This window comes from Urocampus carinirostris, chromosome 14, assembly GCF_059441175.1.
Source record: "Urocampus carinirostris isolate Australia breed hairy pipefish chromosome 14, RoL_Ucar_1.0, whole genome shotgun sequence".
NCBI lineage: Eukaryota > Metazoa > Chordata > Actinopteri > Syngnathiformes > Syngnathidae > Urocampus > Urocampus carinirostris.
Window position 1 is genome coordinate 35721677 of NC_142362.1, and position 25852 is coordinate 35747528.

Below are 25852 nucleotides of genomic sequence, written 5' to 3' on the forward strand. Positions count from 1 at the left end.
TGCACAGAGGCATGGAGGGGATTTAATGGATTATTGCTTTCATAGCAGCTGTCTTTTAAACAAGGACACTTTTGGTCCGTGGACGTGGAGGCATCCTAATTTGGTGTTAAGGGTGACAGTGACAAATATTTTGCATGAACTTTAACCCTCTTGTCGGCATAGCAGTTTCCTGTACATGCATTTTCCTCCTGTTTTTTATAACTTTGCTATGTGATTAATTCTGTTTTTCAATTGTTCTGGGAATGTTAGCTTAGATGTGTATTATTTAGTACTTTCTCGTGGTAAAAAAAAACTAAATTCATTTCAAAAACAATATGTATTTACATAATAGCATAATACATAAACTATCATATAAAAATGCATTTTTAAGTACTCTTAGTAGAAAAAAATATATCATTTATTTTAAATAACATGAGCCTAAAACCTCAAAATTGCTGGGCAAAATAGGATAAGTAAAAGTCTCAGCAATTTGTATTCTTCCTTGTGCTTTTTAACACTCGTATTTGTTTACACCCCACAACACAGCGACATCTGGTGTTCAAAATTATATATTAAACACTGTCCCTTCAGAAGTAAATTCAGAATCAACTGAATAAAAACTATATGTGCCTTATGAATACTACTATTACTATTACTATTTTAGCATCTTGAGACTAATTTCGTAAACTTTAAGGCTTAAAATATTACTCTCGCAGTGTTCATTTTACCTCTGAAAAGTGATGGGTCCCGGGGACTCGCATGCTCAAAAATCCATGGGTCCTAACAGAGATCTATGGGTCCCCAAAATTTTGTGTTATCGAGGTTAAAATCGTAAATCGGCGACAAATATATAGTATAAATCTATATATTCATTCAGTTTTAATCATCAAATTATTAATTCATTTTCTGCATCAAATTATTGTTGGTAATTTACTGATTAGAGGGATAACCACAAACCTGTTTGTTTGTTTTTTTTTTCTCCTTTTATACTTCCTTTTTTTCTTAACTTCTTCATACAACATACGTAATATCAATCATCAAAGCAAGTGAGCCGATTGAGAGCCGGTTCTTTTTAATGAGTTGAGCCAAAAAAGACGGTTCTCTAAAAAAAGACGGACTTCCTTTCGCTACACAACTCGAACTCGTTGGCCGAGATCGGCGTGCAGACAAAAACTCGAACCGCGAGACCAAAACAACAATGGCGGGCGGATCTGCCTGAAGAAAAGTTTGGAGTGCAGTAAAGCTTTGTTAAAAAAAGTAATAATGACAATTTTGTGGCAAAAAGGTTGCGTCCCGGGGACACACGTTGATTTGAGACTATCCGTCCCCAGCAAAAATGATGCGTCTAGGACGCGGGGACGCGGGCAAACGAGAACACTGCTTTCGGTGTAGCTCTATTTTCAATATCTTCAGTCATATAAAGGGACAGTGTGTATAATTAGACCACTCACTGTTCGTGCATTGTGTCTTGCACCCGAAAACAAGTGCTACAAAGACAAGGAAGATAACAAATTACAGAGACTCAAAGTCAACATCTTTTTTATATTCTTTATTTTTTTGTCCAACCTTTTGCCAGGTTGTTTTTTCAGTACTCTTCAATTATGTCACGTCAATTATGTCAGCTACCTCTGCCGGCTGGTCAACGCAGGTGTTGACATGCTTCTCGTCGAGGCGCTTGGTTTTTATTTTTTCTTATATATTTTAGCTAGCCTTTTTATATTCAAGCCTATCTTGTCATTAACAAGGAAAATAAAGTTTTAAAAATACACATTCTTGGCAGTGCTTGGTTAAGTTTGAAACGGGGTGGTTCCGCCCATGCACTGTCCCTTTAAAACAACTTCGCTGTCGACAGTTCAGAGGGAAGAAAAATGTGAATGAAAACGGGCCATTCATAAAATATAGGTCAGCGTCTCGCTCCTATTGGTCGAGCAGATTATGATACATAATTTATGATCTGAGATGCCTCCATTGGTTGTGTTAGATGACGGACAACTGCTTCTGTCCAATCAAAGTGCGTCTTTTTCTTACGTTGTGTCCCAGAGGAAAAGCAAGTCGATCCATGAACGAGGAGCTCAGTCAAGTTGAGTGAGTGGAGACGTTCGCATCTATTTGAGCGTGCAGCTACACTGATAGCTACCCGTTCGCGGTTTCTTGTTGTTTTCAGGGGGAAATAATCTACTAAAACCTCTTTATAAGGAGGAAACGTTCTAACTCTGGTAAGTTTGACGTTCTGTTCTATGCCATAAGTTGATGTTGCAGAACAGTTTATTGTTTGGGGAATAAAGTCCAACGACATTTTAGTAAAAACAAATACAGAATAGAAATAATTTTCAGAGGCACATTTCGATTCAATTCATTTTTAAGTGAAAAATGCATGTGTTGCGTTGCAGTTATTGTATTGCCATGTCTTGGGTAGAAAGGCGGAACAGTTTGTGGTTTTATTTAATTTTATCATTTTTTTATGAATGGAAAGGCCATTCGCTCCCCTTTTCTTGCTGTTTTCCACGAGGATCGAGTATCAAGTTTCAGTTCATTGAGAAAAACAAGGTGACGAAGAGTGGGGGAAGGGCGCGTAAGCTTAAAAGCACTCGTTAGGTAACAATCTCGCCAACAGAAGCTAAAAAGTTATCAAGTTTTTTTCTGCCGTCGTTGCTTTACATAGATTGTAATGTTTAAATAGCACGACGTCAGTGATGTACTCTTGCTTTTAATTCTTGGCCTTTCTACACTTGAACATGTCTCTTTGTTATTAATACTCAGAAAATGACTGTGATAGGCTAGAGACGTATTTTCTATCAAATAACATACATGTTATACACGCCGTATAATATTTTTTTGTCCCGGGAGAAATGAAATAAAACATACTGCTATGTTATAAGCAACACAAAATCTACTGCAAGTGGTTAAAAAAAGATTTTTAAAGAGTTGTTTGTGTTGCTTACTTGGTAAATCAACTCGTTTACACCAATGAACTTTGTTTTTATTCCTCAAAGTCTTTTTTGCTCTGAGTAAATAGGTTCCACGATGTGTTTAAGTTTTTTATCGTTCAATAGGGAGAATTGCAATCATTACCAATGTTGACGTTGGTGTATTCTTGTATTTTTGGTAAAGTGTTGTATGATTTTGCTATTATTTCTTCAGTGTTTTTTGTTGTTGTCATGTTTTAGTTGTTTCACTTGTAGTGTTTTAATATTTTTAGTATTTTTGGTACCATTTTCATAGTAGGATATTTGTATTTCTATAGTATAGTATCTATATACTATTAGTAATTTTTGAAGCATTCGTCCAGTATTTCTGCAGTAGTATTTCCGTAATAGGATTTTTGTAATAGTTTTGTAGTATTCTTACAATAATATTTTATAGGATTCTTGTCATATTTCTGCTGTAGTATTTTTGTAGTACTGTAATCCTGTATAGAAGAAAGATCCAGAGAGAATTTTTTGTGTTGTTGACTTGTTAAAGAAAAACTTGTTGTTTACACCTATAATCTTTGTTTTTATTCTATACAGTCTGTCTTGCTGTGAGTAAATAGGTGCCACCCTTTATTTGTAAGGGTTTTGACCGCTTAAGGGGAATGGCAATTATTGTTAAGAGAGCAATTGGCTTAGGTTTACAGGTATAGAAATATTCATTTTCAGGGTGTAATCTGTGACTGTGGCAGCAGTCTTAAAACACTATAGTTGGTTTGCAGTATTTAAAAAGGGCTTTTAAAGTTTTCAAATGTGAGACGCGAACATGGCGCCACAAATGCACATAGTCATGTTTTAAGTGCTCTCTGCTCAGTGTCTGCAGTAATTGCCTCTAGCTATGCTTTATTTGTCATCCATTAGCAAGAGATAGCAGAGTGAGTCATATCTCTAGGTCCATAGAGAGATGTGAGAATGGAGGCCACTGCTGGCTGCTTCTGCCTATTGTTATACAAATACAACTTTGTGTGCCCTCGCTGACTAGTGATGTATAGTTCAAGGGGCGGCCCGTTTCCCTACTCCACAATTCATGTCTTACACAAGATGTTCAAGCGGATTGGACAGGAAAGCTTCTCAGTCAGTGAGTTCGTATTATATAACTGCATCCTGCATGTTTACGTTGTGCGACATCCTTTGGCCTGGCACGGCTCAGAATTTTAAAAAACTGCTGGTTTGCTGGAGCCTGGCATTAAACGTCAATGTTGCCTTTGCTGCCCCCAGGAAACAGGAAATTGAACATGGACAGCTTCTACGACCAGCAGGTCCCGTTCATGGTCCCGCCCAACGTAAGTGGCATACGTCACAAGTATCGCACATAGGACGAACCACTGTACGTCATTCGACTGGCAGATCCAACTGTACGTGGATGTCGTCGGACCATTGTCAAAGTCTTCTTTTCTTATGTCCTCTCCCTAACAGTCTCAAATTGAGGAACATAACAGGGACTTCAGTGACAGGAAGAGGAAGTTTGTGGACACTGAGCTTGCCCAGGACACAGAAGGTGTGTGGTTTAAGTTGTAATAAAGGCACCATTTCAATATTTCCTACTAATGCCTTTGCAATGTTTTGGACAGAACTCTTTCAAGACCTCAGTCAGCTTCAGGACATCTGGATCGCAGAAGGTGATTTACAGTTTTTTGTGTTCTGAAGACCTTTGCTGTTCCAGTTTTCTGTTTCTGAATGAATGCTGAATTGGAGTTTTGAGGTGGAACATTAACTTGATAGTGAACTAGTTCTGCGGTTCGGTGTTTTGCAACAAAAGGAAGATGGTCAAAGTCCTACATGTGAAAATTTGCTGACTGAGAGTTTTTTGTTACTAGATCACACTTGGTTAGTTTAGAGTTTTTTATCGGTTTGTATTCATTTTTTGTGTCTTAACGGAGCCATTTTTTATCCTCATAGCCCAGGTGCCGGATGATGAGCAGTTCGTTCCAGACTTCCAGTCGGATAGTTGTGAGTACACTGTGTTTTTTGTTTTGGTTTTTGCTTCCTGCCCCCTCCCTGCTTGATCAAGTCTCCTAACCTACTATTTTCTGGCAAATCGGGTTTTTTTTTTTTTAGAAAATATTTCTTTTACAAACCTTCCCTGACCTGAAGTCTGGGTCGTTTTTTGTCAAAAAGTTTTAATCCCATCAAAGACAAACGTCATCTTTTGTCCTCAGAAGTCCGCTTTGGGGTTGTGTGCCCTCTCTTGTCTGCCTCCCTCTCAACCGTTTTGAGTTTAATCAGCCGATTGGCATGGGGCATCACATGAGCCAAGCTCCTAATCTGATTTCACACTTTCCCGCACTTGGGCCCCGCTGTAGGAGTAAACCAGATTCCAGCGGATAGGGCAGTCTCTTACCGCCTTCCAAAAATGTGTGTATGCACCCCTGAAATGGCTGGGGTTCACTTTTGCCACTTAGGGATAATGTGCCCCTTAGGCCTTGCAAGTTGATTGGAAAATCCTAAGACCGCTGGGGGAATATTCATAGCCGTGTTAGAAAATTTGCAGCGTTGATTCTGTGTGAGCGTGAGATGAGTTGCTGACGATGACTGCGTTTGCCAGGCGGCAGGCGTTCACTCTCTCACACCTATCCAAGGCCAGATTGCACAATGGGCGATTATAATAAAACCGGACCAGTGAATCATAGATATTTTATAAGAAGAATACAATATCTTGTAACCCTGTATTACCCACTTAATGGATTATGCTACCTATCCAGTGGTGGGCACAGAAATACAATAAGTAATGCCACAGCTTTTGCCCTTGGATTATATATATTTAAATACTGAGGTCAGAAATATCTGACTGTGTAATTTGAAAAAATGCACCTCTAACGCTTGTGTAGAATGTCTTGTTTTGTTTTTTATTCAGGCCAAAGAAAAACACATTTGGGAAAAGTTCAGCAGCTGAAAATTACTAGGATTATTTAAAAGATTTAAAATAGTGCCATTCCTTTTTGTATTGCAGCATGGTGCAAAATCTTTTAAAGATGCAACATGGACAACCTATATATATATATATATATATATATATATATATATATATATATATATGTGTGTATATATATATATATACCTGTCAGGCTATACGGTTTTGCCGCACAAATACGTTTATGCATTTTAAGACGAGTACGACGTACAAGGAAATCTGTACGTAAAAAAGCAGATTTTTCAATCGCATGCGTCTGCCGCCTGGGGATTTCCCATAATGCATCATTCTGAAAAAAAATAATATAGTGCACGATTATTTTGGATTTTGTACGGGAAAATATGATAGTTTGTGCGGGCAGGGCGCCGTGGAGGTTGACAGGTATATATATATATATATATATATATATATATATGTATATATGTGTGTGTGTGTATAAAAATGTTTTTTTTTTGTACAATAGCCTTGACATGTAATTCTTTACTTTTATACTTTGTAAACAAAGTATAAAATGCTGAAAAAGTCTTTATACATTCAACTCAGAAATATTGCTTTGCAGTTTCCTTATCTTGTTAACTTGGGACCGGTAGAAGATATTTTGCAAGTATACAGTAATACAGAATGCTGTGGTCACTAATGTCGGCTCCTCCGAGTGAAAAGTCAAAGTGCTCTTGTGCAAGCTACAGAACCCCTAATGCCTCTGATATGCAGGTAGTCTCCTTGCATGGCTGACATTGCTATCAGTGTGAGTGCGTGTGAGAATGGGTAAGTGTGAAGTACATTGTAAAGCGCTTTGAGAGGTCTTCAGTGAACCGAAAAGCGCTGTATAAATGCAGACTATTTACCATTTGTTCCTGCAGACAGCAGGTAGCCTTTAAAGAAAACATTGGGTTCTGTTAACTTTCTGACTGAAAATCTCCTTCAAGATAAATATGGAAAATAAGTAGAAATTAAAAGTAACTTCTTGTGGGCGTCAGAACTCATTGGTAGCCTGAGGAATGGGTCTGAAGGGGTCTGCTCACCAATGTTGAGTGATTTTTTTTTTTTAAGAAATTTGAAAAGGATTCGTATTTTATGTTTCGTTTTGTAATTTTTTTTTTTCTAACTAGAATAAGAAATACAATATATTAATGATCAGTGACTACATAGTTTATGCATTTTTCATCATCACTCAGAATGATTTTTTTTAGTATCGTCAGTGAATTACTGTGTACTTATATGGAATCACCCAGTGTCCGGTTTTTGTGTTTGACTGAACCACTCTTAATAAATACCACCCTGTAAAACCCTAAAAATATAGTACTTACCACAAAAAGGCATATCAAATTGTTAACTATCCACACTAATGGGTGACAAAAAAGCAGTTCCTATCTTAAAAAAATGTTGGTGACCCCTGCTTGTAATTCCAAGATATTAATGTACAGGAAAATTGCATGAATCTTTTTAGAGCAAGGAAAACTTGTTGCCCACTATTTGACTTTAAACTGTGCACACACGAGGGAGCACATGTTTGTTGTTGGCTTGGCCGCAATCCATCAACGCCCTCATCAAATGATGTGCTCACCATTCCAAGATCTAGTTTCCTCCCAGCTATTATGTGGCGCCCTGGTAACTTCAGCCAGTATGCAGAGGACATCGTCTCCAGTCTAATGGTTACAGCAGCAGTCAGGGAAGAGAATCATTCATTGCCATTAGTTTGCAGCCACACTGATTCATGAGTATTGATAGTTTCTGTCATGTAAACTACATCCGGACAACCCGAGTAAGGTGGCCATACAAGATGCGTGTAAATTTAACTCCTTATTATTGTGATTAACATTCAAAATATGGCAATCAAAGCTTTAGTTTGGCTGTCGCTAAGCGTTCCGGGCTAAAGTACGACAACAAATGTTTTCCAAAGTGCAGAGAAAACCCATATATGCTAAAAAAAAAAAAAAAGCATGTTGTGTAGGGGTTTAGGGATCAAATAAGGCGATCTCTTGGACTCATTTTAGCCCGGCGAACGGCACACTGCGTTTTAGCTTGTCCGGGCTATCCCTGGGGGTTGCGATGCGTTCAGAGACCTATCTCTGCCCTCCACTCACCGGATAAGCCAGGCTTTTGGGGACTCTTGGCGCAATATTTTCGCCTACGGTTTATGGCACGCGCATCCATCTCCGAAAGGGCGTCTGCAAGTGAGGTTCTCGCTTTGGCCTCCAGCCACCAGATAACAGTACTTAGGGGGGAAAAAACGCCTTACTAATTCCTTTCATACAAAACAAATGGTGTAGATCAATGACCGCATCAAACCATGTCATGTCAAGTCATTTTTATTTGTATAGCCCTTAATCACAAAGAGTCTCAAAGGGCTTCACAGGTTATTACACAGACTATTTTTTCAGACTATTATTACACCATCCCCTGATCTGGAACCAACATGAGGGCAAGGAAAAACTCAAAAACCTCAACATGACCAAAATGAAGAAACCTTGAGAAGGGACCGCACATGTGGCATCCCCCTTTCAGGCTTACCAGACAGCAAAGGATGTTGGAATCACAAACAATACAGAGATAATGTCCACAAGCTTAGATTTAAACATTTCCACTGAGGTTGCAGATCGGATCTCAGGGGGAAGAGCATTCCACAGCACTGGTGCCCGGATGGAGAACGCTCTCGAACCAGCGGAACACTTCTTGGCTCTTGGGATCACCAGAAGACCGGCGCTCTCAGAACAAAGGCTTCGGACCGGGACATAGGGGGAAATCAGATCTGAAAGATATGAGGGAGCAAGTCCATGTATGATTTTGTATAATACTAAGAGAACCTTGAAATAACATCTTAGGCTAACAGGGAGCCAATGCAGGTTAGCCAAAATCGGCTTGATGTGATCGGACTTTTTTGTCCTAGTTAAAAGCCTTGCTGCAGCATTTTGTACCAGATGAAGACTCTTGATTCTGGACTTCGAGAGACCGGAGAGTAGTGCATTACAGTAATCGAGACGGGAGGTAACAAACGTGTGAATTATAATCTCTGCATCCGACTGAGACAGTATAGGACGAATTTTAGCAATGTTGTGAAGATGGAAGAAATTGGTTCTAGTAATTTTTCTTCACATGTGTTTGAAAGGACTGATCGGGTTCAAATATGACACCTAAATTTTTAACTGAGTCACTCTGTGTGATGTGACATCTGTCAATGTTCACAGCAGTTTTTGAGAATAAGTCACGGCGTTTAGATGGACCAATAACTAACATTTCGGTCTTTTCAGAGTTAAGACGCAAGAAATTGAATGACAGCCACTCTTTTATCTCAGTCAGGCAGGCCTCCAGATTTCCACAATTTAGTGTGGCAGATTCCTCCAACGGAAGATATAGTTGAGTATCATCTGCGTAGCAGTGGAAACTGATATTATACTTGCGAATAATGTCACCTAATGGAAGCATGTAAATGCTGAAAAGAAGGGGGCCAAGTACTGAACCCTGCGGAACACCACAAGTAACACTAAAGGGCTCAGATGTCATTTCGCCATATTTAACACAGTGCGTCCTATCTGAGAGGTAGGATCTGAACCATGAGAGGACGGTTTCTGAGAGACCAATCCATTTTTCCAACCATTCCAGTAAGATATTATGGTCCACTGTGTCAAAAGCAGCACTAAGGTCCAGCAGCAGCAAAAGTGATGAAGCGCCAGAGTCTATTGGCAGTAGGAGATCATTGGTTACCTTAATCAGGGCTGTTTCAGTAGAGTGGTTAGCCCTGAATCCTGATTGCATTGATTCAAAAAGATTGTTCTCGGATATGAAATCATTCAGCTGCCGTGCCACTACTTTTTCAAGTACTTTAGAAAGAAACGGTAGGTTTGACACAGGTCTATAATTACATAAGCTTTCTGGATCAAGGTTGGGTCATTTCAGTGTGGGTTTAATAACAGCGGACTTAAAAGCTGCTGGAACTACACCTGAGGAGAGTGATATGTTCATAATATTGAGAACTGAAGGTCCAAGGACCCCAAAAAGACCTTTTAATAAGCGAACGTGGAAGCGGGTCGAACAGGCAAGTCGTTGGTTTGGCCGTATTCATCCCCTGTTTAAGATTATCGAGTGACATTCACTAAATCGGGACAAATTCCCTGGACAGCCACCATGTCGTGCATCTATTGATTTCAGCCCTTTAGTATGTGTTGTATTAATACTGTCTTTAGCAATTTCTTCCTGTATGCGTTGAATCTTCTTATTAAAGAAGACCAATAAGTCATGGGCTGAATGGGTGGAACTATCTGGGATAATCTGTTGCCTTCTAAGCGATGCTACAGTGTCGAAAAGGATTTTGGGATTGTTCTTTTGTGACACAATCACCTTCGAAAGGTAGGCTGATTTTGCAGAGGCAAGGGCCGCTTTATACTTTAACAAACTGTCACACCAGGTTTGATGGAAAACCTCAAGATTGGTAGCGCGCCATTTTCTTTCACATTTCCTGCATTCTTGTTTAAGGGATCTAGTTTCATCATTAAACCAAGGCGTGCGTCTTTTAGGTCGTGATTTAAGCCGTATGGGCACTACTGAATACAGGACACGAGCCAGGGTAACATTAAACTCATTCATGAGTGAGTCGATAGAGCCTTTGTATGAAGGAAAGGACGCAACTGCTCCTGAAAGAAGATCGGAGAGCTCAGAAACTGTGCCAGTGCTTATATTGTGTCCGGTAAATCCTTCAGCTTTTTTATTACTACATTTAGCTAGCACCTCGAATGTAACTAAATAATGATCAGAGTACACGGTAACACCCTCATGTTTGACGTTGAAACTCCTCGAGTCAGAACCAAATCTAGCGTGTTTCCATCTTTATGAGTTGGCAAATCAACCAGTTGATTAAAACCAAATGTATCAATTAGAGACCGAAACGTAACAGTAAGTGAACTGAGTGGGGAGTTCATATGAATGTTAAAGTCCCCCATAATTATAATTTTGTCTGCATAGGTTACTAGTTCAGACAAAAATTTAGGTGACATTTGATGGGATATGTGCGGTTGGTGCAGTTTAATCAACACAACTACTCAAACATCAGGATTATCACTAAAACTGCTCTGAACAGATGAGGCATGGGCCACATGGTGTGCATAATACGTTTAAGATAACTTCTGCGTATGGCTTCTATTACGTCTGTGGACATCTGGAATTTATCTGCTTACAGTTTGTTTTGTCATTTATTATGTCTTTCCAGTGATGTTTCATGGACCGCCACCGACCAAGATAAAACGTGAGCTAACTCCTTCCAAAGAGCTGTCACCCTGCCACCAGGACAGGAGTCCCATGCCCTACGGAGAGAAGTGCCTATACAGCTACAGGTAAGATATGACTGAAAGTACACTACTGTTCAAAGGTTTAGGCTCACCCAAACAATTAGGTGTTTTCCATTAAAAAGTAAATTCAAAAGTTATTCAATACCTGTCTTCTTTTGCCCATATTCATCTTTCCCAGTCTCTGAAATGGCCTTTTCTTTTCCATTTTTGGAAATATTCAGTTTCTTGACATGTTGGCACATGGAATAGCCATGCAGCCCCAAACCTTTGAGCAGTTGTGCACCTATGACTTGAGAAGACAAAAAAGTTTCTCTGTAAATGACTATCATTTTTTGACACAGTGCCTGCGACAGAAAGTCCGATCTCTGCTTCAAACCATTGACTCCTCCCTCCACACCAGTGTCCCCAAGTGGGTCCACCAGTACCGCTGCGGGACACCCGCTCAACAAACCGAAAACTCCACCATGTACCAATGTAGCAAACCTGAACCCTCGACCGCGGCCGGCGCATGTTCCGCAAGAGCAACAGACCCTCACACCGAGCGCAGGCCCACAAAACCAGCCGCCACTCTCAGCCCATAGCCCGCAATTTGGCGTGCCGTGTGCTCTAATCAGCCAGGATGCCAATAACTTTACATCTGAGCACAGGTAAGCAGTTAAACTGAAGGCCTGGGTTTAGAGGTGGCCGATATGAGACAAGTAAATATTTCTATTAAACACAATTTGACGAGAACAACTTTGATTACATAAGAGCCTGTTAGGACAATTGAAAGTTTTTAAAAATAGAACAGGAGCCATCTTGCATTTCCTCTAAAATTGATTTTTTTTTTTAAACGATCACAATTAAAGGACGATAATATATTAGGTCCCTCCTTTAAGAATTTCATTTGATTTTTCGTTTTTCAGTATTACTCTCATGTATTTTTGTAGTATAACGACAGTTTGATATTTGTTAAGGTTCTATAGTATTTTGTAGAATTAATGTTGTTTATGTAGTTATTCTGAAGTAATATTTTTGTAGCATTTCCATAATTTTTATAGTATTTAGTTGTATTTTTGCAGTACTTTGGTGGTGATATTTTTGTAATATTTCTTCATTAGTTTTTTTGTATTATAGTTTTACTGTAGTGATATTGTTTTGTAGTACTACTGTTGTATTTCCATTGTAGTATTTTTGTAGTATTTGTATAGATTTGCTGTAGTATTTCCATTGTAGTATTTTATTGTATTCTTTTTTTCTGTATTACTGTACTTGTATTTTTATAGTAATGAGTAATATTTCTCTAGTATTATTTTTGTATTGTAATATTACTAGTATTTTTGTTGTATTTTTTTCTTATCAGATTGAAAGCAAAAATATATATAAATGAGGTCCCTGTTTAAAGCACCAAATTTGATATTTAGTTATGTAGTCATTTTGTCCTATTTTATGTAGACACACAAAAGGACAACAGGGACAAAGTTGGTGCCAAGAAAACAGTTTTTCTTAGCTCTTTTTTTTTTTTTACTGTTGTCATGTTATTTTGACCAGTTTTGTTCGTAGGGCTGGATTAAAAAGCCTGTTGGGCCGCATTATTTTGTACCATTATTTTATATGAAATACAAATTGTGATGTGATATTTTTGTCATGAGGCAAGCCTTTACTCATCCTGGTGTCATTTAATTTCCTAAAATCTATTCTAATCCTATACTTTGTGATGTAAATTTCTTCCAATCATCTCTAGGTTCCAGAGGCAGATGTCAGAGCCATCTTTACCATTTCCTCCAACGGAGAATCAAGGACGACACCACTTCCTACCCCAACTTGCTAATAACAACAGTCGTCCACATGATGGTCGGCCACTTTACCACCGTCAAATGTCTGAACCTCTGGTGGCCGCTCCCCCACATGGATTCAAACAAGAACTCATTGACCCGAGATATACCGACCAGGGAGTTTCCAGAGTCGGAGCACCGGCTGCCCCACGCCAAGCTGCGTTCCACACGATGGCCATCAAGCAGGAGCCTCGCGATTTCTGCTTCGATTCTGGTGAGGGGAATTTCTTGTTTACCCTTTGGGCCATGTCATCCACAGCGAGTTTAGGGTTAGGAATGTTCCTGTTTGTATTTGTTTAGTCTGCTTACACGTGGATGCAAGGTTTGTAGGGTAATGACCAGAGATGGCTATGGTAGCCAAAATCTTTACTCAAGTAAAAGTACTGTTACTTCAAAATTATATGACTCAAGTAGAAGCAAAATCTAGTCATTCAAATAATTACTTGAATAAAAGTTCAAAGGTACTTGACAAAAAAAATGCTCAAGTACTAAATAACTGTGGGAAAAGTCTTATTTACAGATAATCTTTTTTGTTTTTAATTCTAAAACCATTAAACCAAAGTATTTCCAATAAACAATAAATTACGAGTCATAGTCAGACAACCTCTGTACATTGAAAAAAAAAAAAAATATATATATATATATATATATATATATATATATATATATATATATATATATGCGAGGCAACAGCTATATATACAGAACATACAGTCCATGGTTTTACGGATCCCTTAACCACCAGGGTATAGATACTAAATCACTCGGGAAAAATTATTTTGTTCTAACATTTTGAGTATCACATTGTACAATATGCATTGCATAATTTATGGCTGTTATATGTTTGTCGAAATACAAACTTTGTGGCAATGACATTACGTCCTTTGGCTTTAGTGACATATTAAAGACTCTTTATTTATTGTGTTTAGTATTTTATATCTACATCCAAATCTTATATTTAATAGAATAAATTACTAAATGAGTAAATAATGTAAATGATTCCATCAAAAAATAAAGGAATAAATGATTTAAAATAAGTTTCATACAATTTAAAATGAGTTTCCTAAATACATATATAATTCAATAAAATGGCACTATCAAAAATACATAAATAAATATCTAGATAAATAATTGTGAAATGAATAAGTTCTGTCCGGCAGTAAAAAAATAAAAAAACATTCCTAACCCTGGTCACAATTGTCGCCTAGTGGTTGTTTGGTTCACTGGTGAAATCTAAATAAAAAAACAAAATGAATAATGTGCCTTAGCAGAGATAGACAGATGCGTACTTGGAGAGGATTTAAGTAACTGGTTCAATGTCAGCTAATGTAGTGGAGTAAGAGTAGGTAAAATGTATAGTGATTTAAAAATACTCCCAGAACTTAATATCCGAAAACCATTAAGTATACTTAATGGAGTAAATGTAACTCTTTACTACCACTGGTCATGGCAGCATGGCTGCATAGCTACTCGCTTTCACTACTGCACTTCCCGAAATCAAATGGATCATGCCTTACGAGTCACGCCAGTCAAGTAAAAGTGGGCCTTACAGCTTAGCCTAAGCCTTGAAGGGCAAAAAGTAAATGGGTCATCTAGCCAGGTGGACAGAAGCTGCTCAATGAGCCTACCTGGAATAGATCAAGGACAGGCCCGCTGAGGACTTTTGAGTCTACGAGGCATAATTAGTTCATCAAATAAATAAATTGTCGCCACTTCACTTTTTGAGAACGACCCCAACATTTGTCAACCCATCTCTGAGTCTTGGTGAAAGACGTTTACTGTTTGGTCACATGCTGTAAATCAAACAAGCCCCTGACGGTCTTGCCTCTAACACCCACACACACAGCTGTTACGCTCCATCGCATGAACATCCTCTTTTTTTCCCCTGAAATGCTCAACATTGGGGGAGGGAAAAGCCCCGATGACGTCGCATACGCTCCAGCACAGCAACTGTGAGATTGGCCTAGTAGTGATGTAATGACAAATCCTCTTAGCTTCTTATGCCCTACGAACACCTACGTCACGCATGCCTATCATTTCGAGATGGGCAGAGGATTTCTGTTAACGACTACATTTCTTTTCTGCAACTATTTAGTGTGTTGTCTTTTTGTACATTTGACCCCCTTGCATACAGTTGATTCTTGTCCGTCTTTTCAGTGGATGGGACACAGAAAAATGAGCAGTTGCGTCATGGTTGGTATGCAAGGACAAGCAGAAGCCAGGGTCCAAAACCCCTACGGGGAACTGTCACTTGTAACTTAATTATCGTAGAGAATTAACACAGCAGCCACAGCACTAATCTAGTTTGAAAGTTTGGTGGGCGTGCGAGGGCTGGAGTGGGATTTGCAAAGCTACTTGGGTTTTAGTCTGCTCTGAGATATGCGTGCGTAGGCGGGCAGCAGTTGAAGTTGCAGCTTAATGTGACTGGTAGCACCCAATAGGTGCCTTTCCATTACCCTCAGTTTTGCAGAAAAGCAAACTGGACTGAATACGTAGGTATTACCAACAAAATCTCAAATATTGCTTAAGTGTTTTTACCCTTTAATGACGTGGTTTTCGAGGCACTGTTAGGGGAAAAAAATCTGGTCACGTGCATAAACATACAGTTGAAAAATGGTCCTGACTATGCAGAAAATATCTACCTTTTCATTTTATATGAATTTATAGAGTCGCTCCAACTTCTATACAGGTGTGGCTTATAGTCCGGGAAACATAGTAAGTGTTCTTGTGACAAAAAGCAAATCACTCTTTAGAGGTCCCAAATATAAACTTTGTTACTCTCCGTTGCCATCTCCTGGCTCAATGTCATGATCGCAGTGTCAGTCAGCTCATTCATCAAGCTCATGCATTTTTAGACACACTTGAAAAAACTCTTCTTTTTTTTCATCATCATTTTGTGGGGCTAGATCGGCGTTTGGACTGTATTAGAAACCGGCCTTTTCTTACTTTTACTAATTTCATTCAACACTCACAAAAAACTGCAATAATGAGTGTAAAGTCTTTCTCCAACCACGAACACCACCCACCTCTCTTTCCTTCCACCAAATGTGATGCGAATTCCAGAACAATGTTGCTAAACGTAAGATAAAAGTAGATAGGTGCGGTGTGGAAAAAAAAAACCCCAGCTGTGGGCTGGAGTTTGATGTGTCAAACATCTGAGATGACACTTAAGGCTGGGATGTCGCTGGTCTAAAATTATACTGTCTTTGTTTTGCAGAGGTGCCCAACTGTCACTCATCCTTTGAAACAGCAGGGAGCTACTACCAAAATAACCACGAAAGTAAGTCGTTGTTTTCTTTCTCTCTGTTGCTCATGAGATAGCAGTGTTTTGTCCCTGAGGTATTTGTATCCCCTGAGCCATGTGTGGGGCTTATTGAACCGTAGAGGGATCAGCATGCGTGAACGAGTAGAGGTCGGCATTTTAAGTGATCGGTCAGGGGAAAAAAGATTCTTACAATGTACTTCGCGTGTACTCAAGTTAGTTAACCACAACTTGTGTTGGGAGAGTTACTGAAAAACAGTACTTAGTTACAGTTACTAGTTACTTCATTTAAAAAGTAATTTAGTTAAAAAAGCATAAGAACTTTGTACTCTGAAAGTGATAATCTAGTTACAAATTATCACATATATTCACATAGAAGTCAATCTTCTAAAGCTGCTTTAATCCTATATTGATCATACAGGCCGCTAGGAACTTTGTTATTTTGGCCATGAAAGACTAGGAAATCATGTAATGAGTAATTACTTTTGGAGATTCCTTTTCAAAATAACCCAAACGTTCAATATTTGGCAATATCTACTATAAAATGTGTTAACAATTTAATAAGTTCAAAATGGGGGGGGGAACAACTGACTTGGATTGTTCAGAATTATAATGAAGTAGACTGGAATGGAACATGAACACAATGTAAGACAACATAAAATGGAAATATGAACTGTTACAAATATATACAAAAAAGTTTGAGTTTTGCTCGCGTTTTACGGACCTGTGTGGTAGATAGTGAAACCAATTCCTGGAGATGAAGACCCCCATCATACAGGACGCATCAGTACCCCCAATTTATACCAGCTCAGTAGCCTAGATGGTAAGGCGCCCGCTTTGAGACTGGGAGGTCGGTGGTTCGCGCCCCGGCCGAGTCATTCCTAAGACTTAAAAAGTGGTCGGCGGCGCCCTCTGTTGGCTGCGGCTGCATCGGCTCGCTGCAACGGGTCAGGTGCAATCGACATTTCGTTCTGTGTACATTGTTACACAGAATGACAATACAAGGAAATTATTATTATTATTATTATTATTGCACCTTTGACAATACAAACTAATTAATGTTCAAAGGCTTTAAATGTTTTTTTATTTTTTTACTGATAACGAACAAAATATTTACAAAATGCAATACTTATTATGCCCCTATGTGTCATGACTTGCCTGTGATTGTTTTTTGTTTTTTTTGCCACACGTGGATGCATTTGAGATAGAATTGTGGGAAGTTGCTGCTACCTTGTGTTTTTTTTAGAACAACATTAATTCAATTAGATTTTTTTTATCTGTTATGGTAATTAAGATATCGCTTGTAAATAAGGGCGGCGTTGCGCTATGGGAATAAAAGGAATAGCCATGTAATAAAAGTAATGTGTACAGCAACCTGTGGGAACAGAGAATCCTTTATATTTCCTGGCCTATGCAATCTTGTGACCTTGCAAGTGAACACTTAGCCGAAATACTCCATATCCAGTTTGTCTCCTGGCTTCAAACAACTAGAAGATCTCCATCTCTGGATACTGTCCAAGACTTTTTATTTGATTCTCCAGGCATAGTGTATTGGCAAAAATAATTTCACAAATAAAAAGACAAAAATTTAGCACACTTTTACCATTAATCACGTTTGCCCCATTGATTTCCTGTTGGTTTGTTGTTCCTGAATTAGCCACGCTCCTTTCACCACGCACTTCCTACCATTTGCAATGTGTGACACGCAACTAAATATGCGTACATTAGCTGAAACCTGAATTCAGTATTTTATTTTAGAGTTGTAAATTTGGCTTGGCTGCAAGTATACTCAGAAGTTAGGATGAGGAATACAGCTTTGTACTCTGTGCTTGGGACAGCGCCACCGTAACTGTATTCAGTCTTATTTTGAATGTAAACTGCACCTATTTGTCAAATAATTTTATCTGTATTTGCTCTGCGAATAACCGATTACCTATTAATGACCGATATTTATCATTGATCGCTGTTATCTCAGTTACTGCCTACAGGGTTTTTATATTGTGTTCTGTCTTGTGCTGTGTAATTATATATATATATATATATATATATATATATATATATATATATATATATTGTGTGTGTGTGTATTATCATATTGGTAATTGCACTGCTTTTAAATTCGATGTTACTATTTAAATTCTATGTTACTTTAATTCTATGTGTATATATGCACTTTATGGTGCAGCTTTGACTTTCATTGAAACTTTGTGTAGTGACAGTACAGGCGTTCTATTTAATTCTATGTTTTTAACGGATCTGGGGTGACATTATAATACATTATCTGCATTTAATAAGCAGCGTATTGAAGCGGTAGCACACCGTGTAACAACGACAGCAGTATTTTTCCTTTTCATTAAGAACATGTTACAGTACTGTAATCCTTACCGAGAACAGTAATTGCGTTCCAGGAGCGCGATCCTTTGTAACATCTCAGTACCAACACTGGACGCAACACTAATATTAAACATTTCTATCCACAGGTTTCTCCTTCGACAGAGATCCTCAACTCTATTTTGATGACACTTGTGTTGTCCCTGAAAGATTAGAGGGTGAGATTTTGATTCTTCTTTTGCAGGGAAGACGTGATTTATCCATCTACATCAGGGGTTTCCAACCTTTTTGAGGCCAAGAACAACTTTAAGGGCTTGGAGTAACTCAAAGGGCACCCTGATAAAGCATTTCCAAAGCAAGAATTTAATTTGTTAATTAATTTTCTATCTTACTGATGTTTTACGTGAGAAATGTTTTTTAATGATTGATAATTATTCAGAAAGTTGGAAAAAGATCAACTTAAACATGCAATATTTTATTTCTTCTTCACTTTTGCAATTGTTTCAAATACAAATGCTCAAAAGGAAACAAAGAAAATTGACCACTTTCACAACATTTTGCAGGAAATCTCGTTAGTTTTCAAGACGCTATCATCAGTTTTAGTTTCATGAACCCTGCACCACATTTTGTACGAATGATGAATTACATAAAAATATCACATTTCTACTAATAACTAAATGTGCAGCCATTAAACTATAACTTTTTTAGACTTAGTAGTTTTAACAGTTTTTCAATATTTTAACTCCATCTTTGCCACGGCACTGAACTGTTGTCACCAACGACATTGTAATTTGTTTAATTGCCTTTTCAAGAACCTCCATGTCTGAAAATGCCTGCTTCCTTTTTATAAAAAAATGTGTCGCTCTAAAAGAGGCTTTGGTTTCTTTTTGAAAGTTTTTTACCGGCTTTGTAAAACAAGACTGCTGTTTGGCCAAAGTTGCCTTTAACTCGCGAGCCTTTTCTGTTCGTGGTGCGCTGCTGGGCAGGTAATTAAGGTAGCATGGAGGCTTTTGTGAGAAGTGCTGAGGTGGCGCTGCACATTGGGCCGCTTTGCCGCGGCTAGTCGCTCAGCAAACGAGACTCACTCAGTTTTCTTTCATATTAATAAAAAATAATTCTTCCTCCCATTCACAACGAAAATTATATGGTTTCTTCCTTTTTCCGCCATCTTTATGTATGTATGACTTTGACTACTTCGCGGCGCTCAAGACTGAGGCTGTGATTGTTGTGCGCACTCACCTTTATCCCGCGTTATGTCAGAGTTCTCAAATCATCAAACTGCTATTTTGATTTTTTTTTTCTTTTTAGGTTTAATATATTTCTTATACTTTTTGTTTTGTATTTACATCACTGTAAATGCAATTTAAAAATTAAAAAATTAGACATTGATATTTCGTGATTAGGTCTGTTTCTAGAACGGGCACGCGATAATGTCGCCGCGGGCGTCAGCGGGCACAGAATTGGCGACCCCTTATCTACATTTTCTGAATTCGACTCATGTATGAAGTGAAGGGAATAACAGGTGTATGTATGTACCATTCACTATCTGGCAGGAATGTCTCACCACATTGTGATGGTAGTGAAGCGCAGAACTGCTTGTATGGCGTTTGTATATCATTTTTCCACTCATCACTCTCTTCTCCCAAATGCAGGTAAAGTAAAGCAAGAGCCCTCCATCTATCGAGATGGTCCCCCGTACCAGCGCCGTGGCTCCCTGCAGCTCTGGCAGTTCCTCGTCACTTTGCTAGACGATCCAGCAAACGGACACTTTATTGCCTGGACCGGCCGGGGAATGGAGTTCAAGCTTATTGAACCTGAGGAAGTAAGTGGCCTGTTTGCGGCTGTTTTTACGTTACAATCATTGCAAATGAGTCTTGTAACCCACGGATGCTCATTTTCAGGTGGCTCGCCGCTGGGGCATTCAGAAAAACAGACCGGCCATGAACTACGACAAGCTGAGCCGCTCTCTGCGATATTACTATGAGAAGGGCATCATGCAGAAGGTAAAGGCACGTTACCTCTTTATTTCCCTTTTTTTTATTCATTGTTGTCATTTTTAACTTATTTACTGCCATTGAAGCCTCTATATGCCAAATACTGTAATAGGACAGCCTATTTTGATGCTGTAAGGAAGTCCTCAAATAAAAGTCCTCAAATAAAAAACATAAAAAAACAACCAAAGCTGCGATCATACACTAAATCAGGGATGTCAAACTCCAAATCCAGAATTTCTGTCCTCAAGTGGCCAGGTTGGTAAAAGAATGTCAAAATGTTTGGCTTAACATAGTTTTTCAGCATTATGCTTTTTCATTCAGCCTACCTTAGTAGCCTACCCTTCACATTGTAACATCCTTGTTTTCGAGTATTGAAAAGTGCTTGAAATTGTTGGGATGATTTACAAGAAGTCTTCTAAAAAATGACGCTGACAGCAATGTGTCCTCGCTTTGCAATTGCATTTCTTTCCTTGTGACAGCTCTCATTCATTCATTCATTTCATCTGGTTTTATTTTTGCTTTTTTTGCTCTAATGAATTAGTTCTTGTTTATGTAGTTAGACAAACGACACAATTTTGGGGGCTTCAAAAGAAAACTTTACATATTTAACTACTGGGGGCTGCTGTATTCTGTAGTGTAACCTAATTAGAGTACTACAAAGCACAAGGAAGTAAACATACTAGGTAAAACATATTGGTCTCAGGCCCAATTGTAACACACACATTTCAGCAAACCACGGCCCCCGGAAAGAATGCCCAGCAATGCCAGGCCTTAAAGTAAACTGAGTAAATCTTCACTAAAATCAGTTCAGCCCTTTAGGAGCCACTCACAAATGCACACAGACACACACAAATCTGGATTTACAAATAAATTTAGATTAGATATAAACGTATAGAATGTATAATGCATGTCATATCAAAATGACTTGAACGTTACATGAATATTACCGAGGCGAGTTAGACTGTTTTGTTTAACTGCCCGGCATGCTTTTTAAATGTTAGTGCATCACTGCGGCAATGCCATTATACACAATGTCAGCTTTGCAAACTTTGCAAATAGTCTTTTTATTGGCCGTATTCAGGCTAAAATGTTTAAAAAATTATATTTTTACTATGCGGAGTTGATGTTGGTTCCACCATTATTTATGTTATGGCCCAAGCAAGAGACGCCGTTGCGCATGGGCGGCTCTAGGCAAAGATTGTAGTCATGCAGAAATGCCTCACTGTTGAAAAGCTTTGTCTGCTGACAGTCGCCATTGAAATTCATTGTCGACTATTTCTATCATTGATTTTTCCCGACAACTGTGGCTAATCTTTGCACCCCTTATAAGAAGCAGAATAACCCACCATGCTGAAAAGACAGTTGAGTTGTAAAATATTGTTAATAGCCCGTTACCGTACTCTTTACTGAGAAAAGTAGTTGCGTTCGCGGAACCTCTTCCCCTGTAACGCGTTAGTCCCAACACTGTGAATAGTTCACCTATTCCAAAATGGGTATCTTGGAATGAGTTGGCTTGAGATGAGTTGGCTCATTTAATACCAGATGTTTCTTTCAAATGGGAAAAAAAACGGTGCCAGCCAATTTTTGCCATTTTGACTCATTTTTGAAGCCCCACAGGAAATGTAGTTCTGTATTTGTGTAGGCATAGGACATATCAAAAGAAAGCACGAACCTTCATTTTTCAGTGGGAATAAAGTATGTTTCTAGCTTTTACCATTTTTCGGTAAACAACGGTTAAACATTTCAGTTTCTTGAAAATATTCACTTCGAAGAAAAATGGCTTTTTGTTAAATTATGCATTTCAAGCTTAACTTTCACTTTGGTGCTTTTTTTTTACATTTGTGATGCCTTCAATATCTAAACAATACTTTCCATAAACAACACTGGGGCAACTAGCTTGCAAAATAACATTTTATTGCAAGAATTTTTTAGCATCTGCCTAGATAATATCTTTGGAAGAAAAAAGGCTCTGTCCAAAGTTATCCAAATATTCGCTTCTCTCACAGATTACTTCTCTACCTACTCGTTATATCAGGCTGTCTATACACTTCAATCGCTGGATACAGGAAGCAACACTAGAAAGTGGGGTTCCCTTGATGCGTGGTCAAATATCTGATCAAAGCCGCCCCTGCCATTTAATGATGATTTTTCATGCTGAAATCCTCCCGAAAGACTTTATAACCATTTTTTGTTTGTTTTTTAAACAAAACGGGAAAAAACGTATTTGTTTTGGTACCCTGGGACAATGCTTCTGAAAACGTATTTATATGTTATGGCACTGAATGAGTTAAAAGCAAGTATCTGCTGTATGATGTCTGCTGTAAAGCGTATGTTAAAATGTCTTACTCCTTTTCCTTAATGATTCTCAGGTTGCCGGTGAACGCTACGTATACAAGTTTGTGTGTGACCCCGAAGCACTCTTCTCCATGGCCTTCCCCGACAACCAGAGGCCCAACCTGAAGGCCGACCTGGAAAGCCTTCCAGGCCTGGACGACGATACGATGCCCCTCAGCCACTACGAGAATGCTCCCTACCTACTAAAGTCCGCAGAGCACGGTGTCGCTGACTTACCCTTCCCTGACGGTTGCGGCTATTGAACCACAACACAAAAATGCAAAAACACTTCCCAGTTCTCTTAAAAGTGCGAGATGCATTCAGAGGGACTGTCATGGATGTCGTCCAACTGTTGCATAGAAAGAAATTCATCTGCATCAAATTTGGACGAGTGTAAAAGAGTTGGCAAAGCGGACGGGGGTGAGAGCGATGATGTCGCTTGCTAGCAACTACTTTCGAAGTGGCAAGGTGGTAGGGCATCAAAAAACTGGCAAAGAAGACTGCTGTATTTTTGGCACTATAGGGCACACCGGGTTATAAGGCACACGCCAAAAACAAAATAGTCGTATGACATATGTTTTTCACATATAAGGCGCACTGGCCTACAAAGCGCATGGAATTTAAACTACAGTAAGAGCTACTGTACTTATTCGTAATAGCCATTGTTCATTTTAAACACTTACACGTTAGTGCAACGATTAATCATTTGAAAAAATGTCAATCATTGTTTCCCACAAGTATCAAAGACTGATTGCGCCGGTGAGAGTGCTGGAACCTAATCACTCAGCCATTAGTGTTGAACTATGTTCGTATGTGTTCTTTATCTCATGATGACACTATTTTTACTCTCTGTGCCAGAATCTAATGTTGAAATCCTGAAAGATGTAAATAAACGCATAAAAAGCAAGAAAAGGGAAAAAAACTCTTTGGTGTATTTCAGTGGTTGGCAACCCAAAATGTTAAAGGAGCTGTATTGAACCAAAAAAAAATAAAGTGTTTGGAGCCACAAACAATTAAAGGCTTATAAGGATGGCAACCCATACTGTATACTCTTTACTGTATTGTGTGGGTGTGCGCGTGTGTTCACGCGTATTATATATACTTTATAGCCATTATATTATAAATACTTTATTGGAAAACGTTAAGAATGTTTGTGTCATGTTTGCCCTATAGAAACAATGTTATTTTCCATTATCTAACAGAGCGCATGGGGCTCTGGAGACGCTTGTTGCTGACCACTGGTGCATGTGATGAGGAATCGGACTTTGTGTTTGTTCATATCTTTTGGGATGACTTAAGGTATTCATTTTCTACCATTCGTTTATGGCACCATGAGTAAAATTAGTGTCGAATACAATGCATTTTTTATATGCTCTCTGTATCATCGGTAGTCTGGTGCTTAAGTGTCACCGCCGTGGCTCAGATTCAAATCTCATTGCATATAATGTTTTACTATTTTTGTTTGGGATGCGGTAGTATACTGTAAAGCCTTTTGTAGTAGCGCACACATATATAGTGAATGCATTTCCAATCGTATCCCAAACTTATCTACCACATTGTGGCACATAAATTGCACCGGGTTGGAAAGTTCATCTTAAAATTTCTGGCCAACATGGGGTTTTTGGGTGCGCATTGTTGTCCGGAAAATACAGTACATTTCTTGCAAAGTTTGTGATTTGTACTTTGTGACAATCTAATTTACATAAACAAGTGAAAGAATTTAAAATCTAATGATTCAGCACTGTATTTTTAGGTGCCTATTGGAAAAATTTTGCTCCCTGTTTAGATGCTTCTGCAGTTGAGTTTAAACATGTGTGAAAGGGCTGAGAACTGCATCAATAGATTGTCCGGCAACTCAGTTTTGAACTATTAATCTGTTTTTGTAGAAATGACTTTTTTTAAATGCCTCTTTTAGGGACTAAAAAGTATTTCAAGCTAATTGTTGCTCTGTTGTTCATTTTCACCACCCTCTTTTTGACTGCAAACCTTGGTACAAATCTGTGCTTTTATCGTTCAATTTTTGAACTAATTGGCACTCGTATTTTTCAAAAGGGACATATATGCAAGTACATAATCCTCCCTCATACTTTGCTCTTGTGACATTGCTGGCTCCATTGTGGTCAACCAGCTCCTGGTGCACGATTTTGGTACCAGGATCGCAGATTGCATGTGGAGAATTCTTTTCTTTTTTTTTTTTTTTTGGGTTGAATGCAACCTTCTAAAAGAAAATGTGTCTTTGCATGGTATATTCAGCCAAGACTGCGTCCACCAACATATCACTTGAGTACCTTTGGACGGACATTTGTATGTTTCTGTATCTTGTTTGGAATCAGGGCCATGTCAAAACTTATATAAAATGTATATTTTTGCTATAAGCCTGCAGTCCAATTTTTGATTTTTTTTAAATGCATCTCCTGTATGGCTAATCAATGGTTATTTTTTAAAGAAAGGATTAAATGGGGGCTGATTTGTACAGGCAGATGTTATCATGCGCCATGCAGAATGGCACGCTATGGGGTGCACAGGGGCAGCCCCCTTTTGTACAGGATCCTGTTGCCTCTGCCTCCCTCTCACATTGTGTTCCTTACGCAGCTAAGTTTATTATGTGTACTGGGTCAAATAAAATAAAATTTTATGCTTCACTTAATGCTTTTCTAATGTCTTACTTTATGGATGGCATATACTGCAAAGTCGAGTTCCGCGGGCCAGATGTGGCCCTCAAGAAGGTTTTCTACAGCCCCTGAGATAATCTTGATACATGAACACAGTGTTTTTCAACCACCAGTGTGCCACGGCACAGGAATTATTAGATGTACTGTGCCGTGGGAAATTATCCATTGTGTGTGCCTGTGCGGTCTAGCTATAGCTATCTTTTATTTGGATTAATTTTACAGGAGATGCAATGGCACTGACTGGTGGTGTGCCACTGGACTTTTTTCAACTTAAGAGATCTGACTTGCCTCAAAAAAGGTTGAAAAA

General features: G+C 38.7%; 1 protein-coding gene across 2 annotated transcripts; it reads left to right on the forward strand.

Annotated features, from left to right (window-relative positions):
- Positions 1–2060: 2060 nt before the first annotated feature.
- On the forward strand, positions 2061–25520 carry etv5a (ETS variant transcription factor 5a). Of its 2 annotated transcripts, none has more exons than XM_088352510.1 (13): positions 2061–2195; positions 4167–4231; positions 4365–4446; positions 4520–4567; positions 4848–4898; positions 11060–11183; positions 11480–11785; positions 12862–13166; positions 16170–16232; positions 18695–18763; positions 20198–20367; positions 20447–20554; positions 22909–25520. In XM_088352510.1, exons 2-13 carry the CDS (start codon positions 4184–4186, stop codon positions 23134–23136), a joined length of 1602 nt encoding a protein of 533 aa, XP_088208636.1. In that variant the 5' UTR covers positions 2061–2195; positions 4167–4183; the 3' UTR covers positions 23137–25520. The 2 variants fall into 2 exon arrangements, with proteins under 2 accessions (XP_088208636.1, XP_088208637.1); XM_088352511.1 differs by having other exon boundaries at positions 20447–20548.
- The last annotated feature ends 332 nt before the right edge of the window (positions 25521–25852 follow it).